This window comes from Hibiscus syriacus, unplaced genomic scaffold (genome assembly GCF_006381635.1).
Source record: "Hibiscus syriacus cultivar Baekdansim isolate YM2019G1 unplaced genomic scaffold, ASM638163v2 tig00110156_pilon, whole genome shotgun sequence".
NCBI lineage: Eukaryota > Viridiplantae > Streptophyta > Magnoliopsida > Malvales > Malvaceae > Hibiscus > Hibiscus syriacus.
In genome coordinates, this window is record NW_024062606.1 from 1,667,839 (window position 1) to 1,682,926 (window position 15,088).

The window sequence follows — 15,088 nt, forward strand, 5'->3', positions numbered from 1 at the left end:
GAGGGTTCTACATCTCGGAGCTCACACACCCCTCTAATTTATCGAGGTTGGTTGCTCAGAATCTCTGCACCGATCAACCCCTCGATTAGCCTACTCCTTGAGTGTCGGACCTTGCGCCCAAGCTAGTTAGCTTTAAGTGTCTTGCGCACTACCTGTAATATCTCAAACATTGGGTTAGTGACTAAATTGTAAAATTTTAGGATTTAGTGATCAAATTAGATAAATTAAAAAATTCATGGACTTAATTGAAATATTTTTGTGAAGGACTGAATAGAAAAGAAGGATGAATGGAAGTGTATAATGGTCATTTGACAATAAAATGAATTAAAAATTGGTTATGGTTATTTATATAACCACGTGGAGCAAAAGAGAGAAAGAGAAAAAGATTTTCAGATAACTCTTCATCTTTCTTCCTCCTTAAGCTGTGAACCCCATTTGAAAAGGTGAGTTTCATATCAATTGATTAATTATTGAAATTAAGCTTGATTTATCTTCTTTAGGTAATACTTAAGCTTAAAGAAAGCTTAAGATTTCTTAAAACCAAAAGATGAGGAAGTTATGAAGGATTTAATATAAGAGGTTTTTAAGTGAAATTGTGGAAAGGAATTAATAAATGAGTTTTGAAATGAAATTTGACTTGTCATATGCTGGATTGAGAAATATAAAGTGTTAGAAATGGATTTAGAATATGTTGAATAATTGATATGATTTTTGGTTATAAGTGTTCTATGAGAGTTTTTGGATGTCAAAATGTATTAAAGTATTATAAGTAGTTATGGATAAGTATAGTTAAGTTAGATGTTGAGAAGGAGTTCAAAATGAAAGGTTTAGGTAGGTATTGGTAAATTTTCGGGTTAAAGGAGTGAAGTTTGGACAAGGGGTATCGGTATTGTTCATCTAGTACCGATACTTCAAAGAGAAAATGGACGATATTTAGGTATGGGTATCGATATTAGATGAACAGTATCGATACCATAAGCCAAAAAGTTTATAAATTATTCAAAGAGTATCGATGCTGAAGGGATAGTATCCATACTAAGAGTATCGATACCGTTATGCAAGTATCAATACCATTTTAGAAATGTAATTCCAGAACCGGAAAAGGGTATCGATACTACAACCTTGTATCGATATCACAGTAAGGGAGTATCGGAACCATACCTTGGGTACTGATACCTTTCAAAGTGAAAGTATGAATTAAGTACTTTTAGCTTAGGTTATTGATGATCGATTCATAATGTTTAGAATTCTGATATTCGTATCAAATCTACATTTGTGTAGATATCGAACATAAGCAAATTCAGGAACATTCAAAGAGTTAAGATCGATCGAGAGAGTTAAGGTCGAGCACTCTCCCATTGAGCCATGTGAGTTAGGTTCTACACCTTTTTCGAGTCATTGTTGACTGAACCACTTGGTGCGGCCACTGGCCTATGAGTCGAAGGATCGATCCCTTGCATGGCTAACTTTTTTCTTCTTGATTTCGTTATCTGTTCTTCTCCGTAGATAAGAAGCAATTGCAGACCATCTGAAAAAAAGTTGCCAACAAGAAAGTCAAGATCGATTCTCGATCCGGTTAGCATCGACGAAAAAACCCGAACCCGGAAATATATACATGTAACATAAATACATACATATATACCTATTGCCCAGGAGAGCATGAGTTGAATGATTGTCTTTTGTCCTTGTAAACTGAACCTTCCTCTCTTGATTCCAGGTCTGAGATATTTAATCATCCCAGTCTGCAACTTTTCCCGTATCTTTGAAGACCTAATTCGAATCAAAATCGAACGAAAACTTAATTAGAACTAAGAACGGCGTAAGGAATTTACAAATTCTGAAAGCTTTTTGGATGAGAAAATTGACCAGCTTTCTCCGGTAAAGTTGCCAGCTTCCATGGCCATGTTTTTTGATGTAAGCCATTAGCTTTTCGTCTTCTTCGGGTGTCCAGGGGCCTCGTTTCAAGCCATTGGCATCGATGCGGCTACGAGACCTTCCCATTTTTGAATGCAAAACCAAGGGCAACATACGATGTTATAAACTGTTTGAGCAATGTAGAGAAGCTGGGAAATTCGATCACTATTTATGGAGACGAGAAAATTTCACAGCTCTGAATTTTTCATTTCTCATTTCTCATTTCAACTTCGAATTTTTGAACTGAAATTTAATAGACATCGAAGTTATGTTACGTGTCATGTACACTTATTAACACGAACACGTGGATAAGAGACAACATCGCACGTATAAATCTTAATTTTAATCACTTAATATGAAAGTTTGAAGATTATATTTAAACGCAACGTAGAGTTTATCATTTTCCCATTGTTTTGAGTATTGATTTTACGAGAACATTCATATTTTTTAATCATATAATTAGGACGAAAATTAATACATGTTTAATTTTAACACTTATCCAGAACTTATTATATATCTCTTTTTTAACCATGTTCTTATATTTTTTTTATAAATTATATTTATCCTTCCCATGTTTTATTTTTATTATTAATTTTCTAAATAAACCCATAGTTGTATTTATCTGTTTGTTTTTCTGCACTCTTTTTACCAAATATATATATATATATATATATATATATATATATATGTGTGTGTGTATTTGTAACTGTGAGCAGATATTATAGCATCGTTTCATGCAAGAAAGAAAAGAAGGAATTACAATAGCTATTATTTAATATGAGTCCTGTTTCGTTTTTTTTAATTATTTTCCCATTTCTTACATTTCTTTTATTGTTTTATCATGGAACGTTGGTCGGGCGTAACGACATTTAGCTCGTTCAAAGAATTTGAAGTGTATATAATAATCAGATTAATATACGTGTAATATCTAAATTATCAGTTTTTGTTTGTTTTAGTATCTAAATTTACATTTTTTTTTCAAAATTGTACATAACTTTTAGTTTTTGTTTCGTTTTAGTACATCGTCGTTAAAAATATAACATTGATTTACGGGTTGCACCCTTTTTATGGATAAATTGTATCATTCATCACTCAACTATCTTCTCACTCCTATTTTTGTCATTAAAGTTTAATTTTTTTTATTTAATTACTTAACTTTCAAATTAGGAGTAATTTATTCACTCTAACTTTCAAATTTATTTTTATTTTTGATTATATATTAATAAAATAATAATAAAAAAGTCATATCATAAAAATATTAATAAAATAAATTAGTGATTAAAATAGAAGAAATTTGAAAGTTGAGTAGTTAAATTGAAAATTTTAAACTTTAATATCAAAATAGGAGTGAGAAGATAATTGAGCAATGAACGATGCAATTTACCCATAAAAAATGCAACGTCTATGTACTAAAATGAGTATGTTAACATTTATGTGTGTGATATTAATCATCATTATGTAAGTGCCGGTTCCAAAGCCCACATTGGGCTAACTATAAGGGGCGATGATGGCAAGACAAATAAAAAATTAAATTCAGGGACAGTCGTATAATTTCATATCAAGAGATTAAATTTTAAGATTTTAAAAGAAGATGAATTTATAAAAAAAAATTAAGAAATAAAAATATATTATGATTAAAAATACAATAAATTTTAAAATATATAATAATTTAAAATTTTAATAGACAACCACTCTAAATACCCTTTCTACCCATATGTGGTCAGGTTGGCATTTGTTACGTAGCTTTCCTCGAAGTGGCATTTGTTATGTGGTCAGCTAGGCCTAACTTAGCTCTAGGTTTTTTATCTACACGCCCGTATTTGAGCATCGGTAAGAGGGATACTTGCACAGGCTCTTCTTGTCCGGAGTCTAAAATTATGAAATTCATATATAATTAAAAAATAATAAAATATTTGTTTAGCCACTCATCTAATTAAACTTATACTTTTTTAATCTCACTTTTTACCTTTATAATTGAGACCCCTAATTTTTTTAATCTCATTTTTTACTCATAATTTAGGCCCATATTTATTTTAATCTCACTTTTTACCTATAAAATTAATGACCCTATTTTTTTAATATCACTTTTTATCTTTATAATTGGGGTCCCTAATTTTTTCAATCATACTTTTTACTTTTATAGTTTAAGCCCCTAATTTAATCATTTTTAAACAATTTATTAACATAATATTAAATTAATTATTCAAAGTATTAGAATATACTTTCATTTTATGAGGGTCTATCTTTTAGTTTCGCTCAGGGTCCCGAAAATGTATGAGATAACTATGTATTTATTAGATAGTTTATTAAACGTACTAAAAATAATTTACAAACAAATTTATTTATTTTTTCTTGCTCTTACAATTTAATTTTTTTCAATACTTATTATTATAGGCCTAATTTTTATATTTGCCCCGAACCACTAAAATCTCAGAAACGGACCGGATTATATATGATATTCTTCTTTTTGTTTAATCATTATATATGTTATTCATGCACGCTTCTAAATAATTATTGCTCTTTTGGGATGTAGATTCATCATATATTCATATATAGCCAAATCCATCAAATTAGCTTTTTCCTCTTTGAGATCTATGGAATATCTTCACATCTCTACACCTTTTCTTTTCTTTTTCATTGATATAGACATAATTAACAGAGTATTAAGAGTGGTTAAATTCTTTGATTTTAAAAATATTAAATATTTATATTTATATTTTAAAAAGTTTTAATATTTAATTTTATATAAACTTAAATGATAAACTACATATTTTTTTTGTAACCGGTTTTTGTTTTGGTTACCAAATTATTTTTTAAATTATATCTAAAGTTATATTTTAATCTTATTTTAGTCACTCGTTATTAAAATATGACTTAAGGGTCACCTTTGTCCTTGTAGTAGACTTAATTTATCGTTTTCACCCTATCGCATTTTCGTATCGATTTAGCCCTCAAATTTATTTAAATGTATCATTCTATGCCTTACCCCCCTGACTTAAAACCTTAAACTAAGGTTTAGGGTTTAGATGTTATGGGAACATGGTTTAAGAATTATAGTTTTAAGTTAGGGATAGGATATGATATAGAATAATACAATTGAGCAATTTTAATGGCTAAATTAATATGAAAATACGATAGGACGAAAATGATAAATCGAATCTACTACGGAAGCAAAAACTATCATTTTACCTTAAAAAATAACGACGCGGTATATTTTATTATTTTTTAATAGATGTAATGTGAGACATCACCTCACACGTGTACAAGTACTTTTTGGGCAAAAAAAAGTTGTAATAGATAGAGACCTCAAGCTTTACCATTTTCCCAATACCTCCATCTTATCCCAGCCCCAAGGTCAAATAGAGATTAAAGTGCAAAGAGGTCGTTGGAAGAATTGAAAACAAATATCAATCGTCGTCTTCATGCATTGAAAATTCTGAGTTATTTTGGTTGCTTGAAATAGACATCTTCCAGTTATCTCAGAACATTACAATTTGGACAAAATCTATTCAAGATTTAGTAAAAGTCATACTTGCTTTTCTTTGATCTCCAATTTAATAAATTAATATTATAACATAATTAACCATTATGAATTAAATATGTTTATAAATTAAATCTATGAGTATTTATGAATGGGTCATTTTGAAAAGTACATAGAGACATGCGATATATGTCAATTCATTAATTTTTAATATTTTTGTCATAGTTTGGGATGATTATAAGAGTGGTATGTATTCAGATCATTTTTTGAATCAATTGACAATGTACACCCTACAAATATAACTATTCGAATGTATATTAAATTGCCGAACATGAGAATTCTCCGATTATTTAGCTGAAAAAACACACTTGTTTTATTGTTTGACTTTGTGTAGTGGAGTGGAAAGGTTGGGAATGTGATGGAGAGGGAAATGACGAGTTAAATTCAGACAAAGCATGTTAGGTAATCACTATACTCTTATCACTTTGGCATTAAAGAGTAGGGATGGCAATAGCTTGACGTGAGTTTGATTTATTCTCGATTTGTCAAGTGAAATCGTTTAGTCCATTCGTTCCATCATCGGTAGTTGTAATATTTTATTCGTATTAAAATTTAGGGTAAAGAAATCAAATGGTCTCTCGATTATAGAATTATGTTTTATTAAGTCTCTCGAGTATTAAACGTTATAAAATGGTCATTTGACTATGGAGTGTTGCTTTGTTGAGTCACTCCACTATTCATTTTGTATTAAAAGATACAAAATGATCACCCGTCTATTCATTATATTATAGACTCATCATTTTCCGTTAAAAAATTTATGGTTGTTTAAGTTGGATGTTAACATGATAATTGAGATATGATAGTCGTTTAAAATTTTTGGATCAAATTTTCTCATATAAATATAGAATAAATCTTAGTCTTTAAAATTATGAAAGAATTCTTCTGTAGAGATATAATCCTTTTGTGGTGTCTGTAACTCTTGAACTTTACATTGCAGGGATTGGTTTTGTAGTCTATTTCATGTTAATATTACTATAATTATTTTTGGCTTACAAATTCTTAGTAAGTAGTGTCAAAGTTATGGTTCGAGCTGCGGAGTTTTAAAGAAATTTGTTGTTGTGAATTTTGTTAGTGATATTGGAGGCATACAATATAAATTTTGTTGCAATGAGTTTTCTGTTGCAGAAGAATAATTCTCAATCGATCTAACAATATTCAATATATATTATATAAGAATTGAAATTATTGAAGAGTGAAGACTTGATGACGGAGTTTTAACGGATATTGGAATTAAGTAAAAATTAAACTTGTTGTAAATTCAAAGATCAAATTTTTAATAAAATTTATGTCAAGCGGAGATTATTTGATATTAACTTAAATTTTAATTAAAAAATGAGTTAAATTTTATTATAATTTCACAAGTTTAATTAAAAAAAATTATGTAATACATATTTGTGATGATAAATTTACTTAATTAAACTGACACATTCAATTAAATTTTGGTAAAATGCACAAATAATCCTCCGACTATATGACACAAGTTTATTGGGTCCCTCAACTATTAAAAGTTACAAAATGATCCCTCAACTATAAGTTACTATTTTGTTAAGTCCCTTGACTATTAAAATATAAAGAATGGTCACATGACTATTTATATATTCCAAACTCATTATTTTCCGTTAAAAAAATTAACGACACTCTTATGTTGGATGTTAACCTGGTGATTGAGATATGCTAAAATATAATCTCAAAATATCAAACAACTAGACAACTCAAACTATTGTGGTATCAGAATTCATCATATCTTAGTTAGTAGGTTAATGTCCAACTCATATGATTATCAATTTTTTAACAGAAAATAACGATTTAAAACATATAAATAGTCGGATGACTATTTTACAACTTTTAATAATCGAGAGACTCACTAAAATAATACACTACAGTTGAAGAATAATTTTATAACTATAAATAATTAGAGGACTCAAAAACATACCTTATAATTGAGAGACCATCTATATACTTTACCCTTAATTTAACATGCAATCTTAATACTTATTCCTAAAATAAAATAATATGACAATGGAAATCAAAAATCAATAGCTAGAAGCCTAAAACGCGTCGTCTCATAAAGCGCGGGAATAGGTGAAAGAGGAGGATGGGGCCCACTTGATTACGTTCCGACCGTTAAAAAGGTCTAACTCTTCCTCTGAATATATTTACCTCATTTCTCCTTCTGTGGGTCATCCCAACCGAAACTCCGTCGGTGGGACCCTTTCTACCATCAAATTAAAATATTAGCCCTATAAAATTAAATTTTTTAAATATTATTACAAATCAAGAGAATACATGGTTAAAAGGACTATTATTACAAAAAAAATGATTATTATTTTTAGAAATATTATACATTTAAATATATTATAACTCATATACTTAGATTATCATTTTTAATAGATTGTCAACTAAAGACAGGTTGGCTCGATTTGATGAGTGTCGATGGAGTGTAGTTTGTGGTTTTGATAGGGGAATCAAGAAATCACATTTTCTCCGATTATTCTATTTTTTTAAGAGAGTGTGGATGGAGCTTATGCAGTTGTGTGATCTAAATACGAGTCATCGCATAAATTTCACCATATTTTGAATTTAATTTATATAACAATATCACCACAAAAATCAATATTTTTTATGATTATAAAATTTAAATTTGGGACACTTTAAATTAATCACAGAAAGTTTAGTCACTCATCTATAGTGTGATTTTTTTATTATATTGAACATAATATTTACTTATATAATTATTAAATTAAAAGTTTTTCCACTTATTTAATAATAAAAAATAATTAATAATTCATATATTTTTATAAAAATTATATGAAGTAATTATAAAAAAAAGATTATTTATAATATTATAAAAATATTTATTTATTTTTAAAAATCTAATTAATTATTTATTTGAAATAATATTATTTTTAAATTATATTTTTAATTTTAAATAATTAAATTCAGGGTAAATTATACGTTTACTATCCAACAATTATTTTAGTTTCGTATAATATTATTTAAAAATAATTTAAAAATAATATTATTTCAAATAAATAAATAATATGATTTTAAAAAACAATTAAATATTTTTAAATATTTTCTTAATATTATAAATAATATTTTTAGAATAATTTAATATAAAATTTTATAAATACATAAAATTAATTATTTAATTATTTTTTATTTCCAAATAAAGTGAAAAATTATTCTTTAATCTAATAATGATAAAAGTAAGTATTAAGTTTGATATAATAACAATAGATTTACATTATAGTTGAATTACTAAACTTCGATTATTAATTTAGAGTGTCACATATTCAAATTTTAAAATAATCAGAAAATATTGATTTTGCGGTGATATTATTATACAAGTTAAATGCAAAATATGATAAAATTAAGGGAAAACTATACCATTGACCACTCAACTATGTAGTCTTTTTACTTTTGTCGTCGATCTTTTAATTTCGTCAATCATACCACTTAACTATTTAAATGTGTTCAATCAAGCCACAAGTTGTTAATGGTTAATGGAAATACTGAAGTGGTAGTTAAAGAAATTGGCGTAATTATGCATTTAGTCTTTAATATTTATATTCTATCAAGTCGGTCCTAATTTAAATTTAATTTAATAAATTTAATCCTCTAATCATATTGTGACATGTGTTATAATACGAATGGAAGGTATTTTTTTAATTTAATTAAATTATTTCCACCCAACTATATGGTGACGTGTGTCACCATCGGATTGAATGAAAAATTAAAAAAGGAAGAAAATTGTAACACCCCCAAACCCGAATCAAATATTGAGAGCATTATCGAGATCAATAAGAAAGTACAAGATTAATAAACATTGAATTAGATATGCGCAACGGACATTACAATTGAAGGGCCATTTTTTTCGAATACAAGATTAAACAAATCTCAATCAATTTACTTATAAGTTAATTCGATAGACCATGAATTCTAATTTAGCTAAGGTAGTTTCATTTAATTTCAATCTATAATTCATTAGGCCGATTACTAATATAAAGCCACATGCATATCTAGGAATTTAATGAACTTAACATGATATAACATCATTTCAGGGTGTTACAAAAATCCCCAAAGTCACGGTAAGGGGAATCGAAGCTGGGCAGGCACAGAGATTAAGCTAACATCCAAACCACGAGCACTGTTTGGTTTCAAGATGCAACATATACATATCATATTGTAATGAATAAGAAAAAAAAGAAGATTTGATATTTAAGTTAAAAAATAATTTAATGATTATATATATATATATATATAAATTAGTGTTAACTTTATCAAATAGTTTAAAAATGATTATATATATAAGTTAAAAAATAAAGTTTAGGTGCTAAAACGAAATAAAAAGGATAGTGGAAAAAAAAGGAAAAATAACATTAACCATAAGAATGGATTGGTGTCTATTATCACACCAAGAAATAGCAAATAAAGCAGATATTCCATATTACCTTTCAAATTTTAATTTGTATTATTATTAACCATAAACATGGATTGGTTTTCTGGAAATTGAATTTTGGAAAATGAATTACATTTCTGGAAAACGTTTTCTGGAAAATGTTTTTCGTAAAATGAATTACATTTTTTTGAAAAACATATGGAAAACGTTTTACGATGTTTAGAAGATGTTTAAATCTTTTTTCCACTAGTTGATGAGTTTTTTTAAAATTATTTATTACAAATATTAAATACAATAAATAATATTATTTATCATAAAACTTATTATTATTATTTTTAAAATATTAAAATAATTTCTTTATTATTAAATATTATTTTTTATAATTTTATTAATAAAAATATTAATATTGGTATATTTTATTGAAATAAAAATATTATAAATTATATTAATTATTTATTAAAGTAATAGTGTTATATTATATTTTAAAAATATTAATTAGTATATTTTAAATATCTTTATTAAAATATTATTAGATTATTATATTAATATTAAATATATATAAATAATATTATTCATTATTATTAATTCAACAATATTATTTCTATGAAATTAATAAATAATATAAATTTTTTTAATAATTTATTATATATTATTAAAATAAAAATATAATATCTTATATTATATTATTATAATATTAAAAATATAATATTATATTATTAGAAATATTAATAAATATATTTTAAATATTTTCATAATTAATATTTTGATTAAAATGATATTAAAATATTTTATTAATATTAAATTTATAAAATAAAATTATTTTGAGTATTTATTCTTTGAAGTGAAAAATTCGGAAAATGACTTACGAAAAATCAGATCGTAAATCATTTTCCAGAAAACACAAAAGAAATTTTGTTGATCAGGAAAATGTTTTACGTTGACCAACCAGTTTTCTTCCAACCAAACACTTGAAAACATTTTCCGGAAAATGATTTACGTGAAACAAACACGGGAAAACATTTTCCGAAAAACGAATTACGTGAAACAAACACGAGATTTCGGACAAACAGACCCTAAGATTTATTCAAGTGAGTTTATTTTATTCAAAATCACAACACATTAGTCATACAATCCAACTATAAAAAATACAAAATTAAAAACATCAATTAGATTTGTAATATTACAGTAAAGAATTCAAGTCACAGTTAAAGACACACAAAACATTAAGAAAGCTTGTCTACTTTTATATTTAGAAGAAATTTTGTGTAAAAATTCATAAATAATAATAAATCGAGGATCATAATTTGATTAATATATTTTAGTATAGTACAAAAATTCTTTGAAAACTTCATGCTGATATAAGGTTTAATTATATTATTGCAGCCCATGATGTAAGCATTAACATCTTAGAGGCTGAAATGAGAATTTTTTAATCATAATTAAGAAAAATAAATTACCAATTAGCTACCAACTGAATATCACATGAGACAAATTCAAGATCTATGCAAATTGACATTCATGATCACAACAGTATAACACCAGTTCAATAATCTGAAATGAAAACCCAGAAACAAGAACAATTTTTAAAGTTGTTCTTGAATAATACATGATTGTTTATGCTTCGATTTGTTTCCAAGTTTTTTTTTAAGACTTGAAATGAAAATATTATACACAGACAACTCAAACCAATAATGGTAAAACTCTAGATTTTGCAGGTTTTCCTTTTCAGTATTGCCAGAAGCAATCGAAATCCCCCGGTGCAGCGGAAGGGTGCTGCTGTTGACGGTGGTGGTCCAGATTCCATACGACGGAAGAGATTTCGTTGTTGATGTCGGTGGTTAAACCGGTTTCCTGTGAGACACTAACCATCGTCTCCCTCTCCGTTTTCATGTTCGACCCGTGGTTTTCGAGTAAATCCCTGAGGATCGACTGTTCACGCACTAAAACGGAGCCCGGGAACTGAAGATTCGATGCGAAACCGACGGGTTGAGCCGGGAAGAAAGTGTTCGGAGCCGGAATTCTCGGGAGAACGTTTGTGGCGATCGTGTTCGATGGAACAGGGAGGAGTAGAGGGTTGTTGTCGGGGAAATTATCGATCGGATTGGAGAAGCAGGGCACGTAAACCGAATCGGAAACAGGGTTTTTCCTGGCATTGAAAGCCGATGAAGAATCCATTAATGGCGGAAGTCCAGAAGGACTCAAAATTTCATTTCCAAATGAACCAATGTTCAGCAGACCAGAAATATGGGGGTTTTTCCCACCAGAATTCTTTTGAAACACCCTGCAAATAACCCATTCATTCTGCCAAAAACAAGATACGTAAAACAACTCCATGGATTTATCTTTAGAACAACAGAGGAAAAAAACCCAGATTTACCTTGGCGGTTTTAGGGAGATTATGGACTGAATATTTTGCCTTCAAGCCTATACTCATGCATCACCCAATTCGATTTTTCACCTTTGGGAGCTCTACCTTTGTAGAACACAAGTGTTTTCTTCATTCCAACCAATGATTTCCCTTTATAGATCTCTTTGTCTTTGCCTGTTGCCTTCCAGTACCCCGATTCAGTTGCCCTGTTCGTCCTCAAACCAGTTGGGTATTTCCTGTCCCTCGCACAGAAAAAATACCATTCTTTCTCCCCCATTTTCGCTTTCCCTTCAACCAAACAAACCATAAGAAAATTTTGGTAACATCGCATAGTTTGACCCCAAAAAAATGAAAAAAGAAAACTCTTACAAGGCAATTCCCATGGCTCGGACTTGTTCAAATCCACATCTCCAATGGCTTTTGCCCTGAAGTTGACGTCGAGAACTTTCTTGTACAAGTAGTGAGAAATAAGCTCTTCATCCGTTGGATGAAACCTGAAACCCGGAGGCAATTCCATTTGATCGTCTTCTTCAACAATCACGCCATTGTTTGCCATTTTCAGCTGAAAATCCTTACACAAAAACACCCTTTTACAGCTGAGCAACTGAAAAATAACAAATGGAGAATGATGAAGAAAGAGAGAGAGATGGAGAGAAGTTATATAAAAGCTAAGGGAAGTTAGGGGAAAAGAACATAAAGTTAAGGAATGAGAGAAGAAAAGGGAGAAGCCATGGAAGCAAAAAAGTAAGTAAAACTGAAAGAGAAGAGGGGATGTTTAAGAGAGAAAAAGGCAGCATGAGACACAAAAGCCCCCTAAATACTGGTGCATATGGAGAGATAGAAACGTGGTTTGTAACCCAACTTGTTTGCTTGTTTTATACCATCTCGGTGATATTAGACACCGTATGAATAAAAATTGATTTAATAAGAATTCACGGAATAACGACTCGATGATAAATGAGATTATTATTCCTTCTAAAAGTCTCGGATTCATATAGTTTTATCCGTAAAGTATGTATATTGACTCATCTTAATAGATGCATTCACTCCAAATACACGGTTGAGTTGTAATAAAGTTAATCGTGAACATGTTATCATATTTTATTGTAACGTTAATTATGATAGTGCTTATTATCTACTATTGATAACGATACTTGTTGTAGGAATCAAACGACTTCGGTGATCAAGAAATTTATTATTTTCTCTTGATATTTGTTTGTATATTTTATTTACATAAATTATTTTATTATTTTGTTTAACTTTCTAAATTTATGATCCTATTTTGTAGTATTTTGTAGAATGAATGTATTACATTTAAAAAAATAACATATTAAAATACAATACAATATATTAATAAGACAAAATTAACATGAAGTGGTCTCACAATTCCATCATATTTCTCTAGATGAACTTTTGTATGTATAATAATTCATAATAATTTAACACTAATTTATCATTTATCATTTAAACTCAATAAATTTAAATACGATAACAAATAATACTTTTGATAAATGATAATGAAATATAAACTGTTTTTTTTCTTGGAAATTTGATATTTATATATTTTTATATTAACAGATAATTTTAATCATTTTAGGTATGTCATATTTGATTTTATGATAAAAGAAATTACTACTATATTGTAATATTTTATTATTATGTTAATATTGATGATATTTATAGGTTACTTATTTGTATATATTTTTATTTTTCAAACTATTTAATTGATTTTTTAAACTATGTCCTATTTTCATTATTCACCCGCATAATAAATCTGTCTAATTCTAATTAATAGTTAATAATTTATATAATTAATATGAGAAAAATACGAAATAATACATGTATAAAGTATTATAAATGTTTGTGTTTATTTAATTTAATTATTTTAAATAAATATTGTAGATACTTATTTTGTCCAGAGGTTCATTCGAGTTTCGTTTGAGTTTATATATATATATATATATATATATATATATTATATATATATATATATATATATATATATATATTAGTTATTTATATATGTTATAATATTATTAATTATATGGGTTAACTATTATTTATTATATTTAGTTATGTGCATGTTTATATATATATATATATATATATATGGTTATATTTTTACTTAGGTATATATAGGTAGTGAGCGTTTACATATTAATAATTATATATTATGTATGATACGTACTTATATATTATATTATAGGTACCTTAGCTAGTTCACAATGACTCTGTATTAAATGTGATGCCATTGGTAACCCTAAAGAAGTTGCTTGCTGACAGTATACACATATGGAGATGTCAAAGCGTCGTTAAAACATTCGATGGAACCAAAAGAAAAGTGCTATGGAAGATTGGTATCCCCCGACCATCAACCCGTCTACATGTGAGGTTGAGTTCCTTGTTATGGACATCATGCCTACCTACAATTGTCTGTTGGGAAGACCTTAGATCCATCAAGCAAGGGCAGTTCCATCCACGCTGCACCAAAAGCTAAAGTTTGTGATTGAGGGGAGGTTGATATGCATCCACGTCTGCCTTGATCATCTAACCCCATATCCAATGCATTGGTGATTTTACCTCACTTTTGTTATGATTTTTTTCCTTTTTCTCTGCAACTGCATTGATTCATGTACTTGCATGGTTTGACAGTGAGTTATGGGCTACATTTGGTTGCTCACCATCACCAAAGTTGATGACGTTCTTTTTCCTTAACCTTTAGATAATCTTCTTAAAGGCAGTACAGTTCTCTATTGAATGTCCAAGAGCCCCTGTGTGGTACTCACATTGGACATTAACATCGTGCCATTTAGGATAGGGAGGTTGTAGAGGTGACACATGGTAAGGTGACACCACATGTTTG

At 28.1% G+C, this 15,088-nt stretch overlaps 1 protein-coding gene and 1 pseudogene across 1 annotated transcript; both read right to left on the reverse strand.

Annotated features, from left to right (window-relative positions):
• Nucleotides 1-1,379: 1,379 nt before the first annotated feature.
• On the reverse strand, nucleotides 1,380-2,001 carry LOC120215776 (transcription factor MYB16-like). Its single transcript, XM_039213348.1, has 3 exons — nucleotides 1,889-2,001; nucleotides 1,643-1,770; nucleotides 1,380-1,528 (listed from the first exon to the last, which is right to left on the reverse strand). Exons 1-3 carry the CDS (start codon nucleotides 1,999-2,001, stop codon nucleotides 1,380-1,382), a joined length of 390 nt encoding a protein of 129 aa, XP_039069279.1.
• Nucleotides 2,002-11,470: 9,469 nt separating this feature from the next.
• Nucleotides 11,471-13,097, reverse strand: LOC120215966 (annotated as a pseudogene).
• Nucleotides 13,098-15,088: the final 1,991 nt, after the last annotated feature.

Coding starts and splice junctions, on each gene's coding strand:
- LOC120215776 (XM_039213348.1), bottom strand. CDS start 2,001: ATGGGAAGGTCTCGTAGCCGCATCGATGCCAATGGCTTGAAACGAGGC. Junction 1,771..1,888: donor AAACATGGCCATGGAAGCTG/GCAACTTTACCG, acceptor GATTCGAATTAG/GTCTTCAAAGATACGGGAAA. Junction 1,529..1,642: donor CATGCTCTCCTGGGCAATAG/GTATATATGTAT, acceptor ACTTTTTTTCAG/ATGGTCTGCAATTGCTTCTT.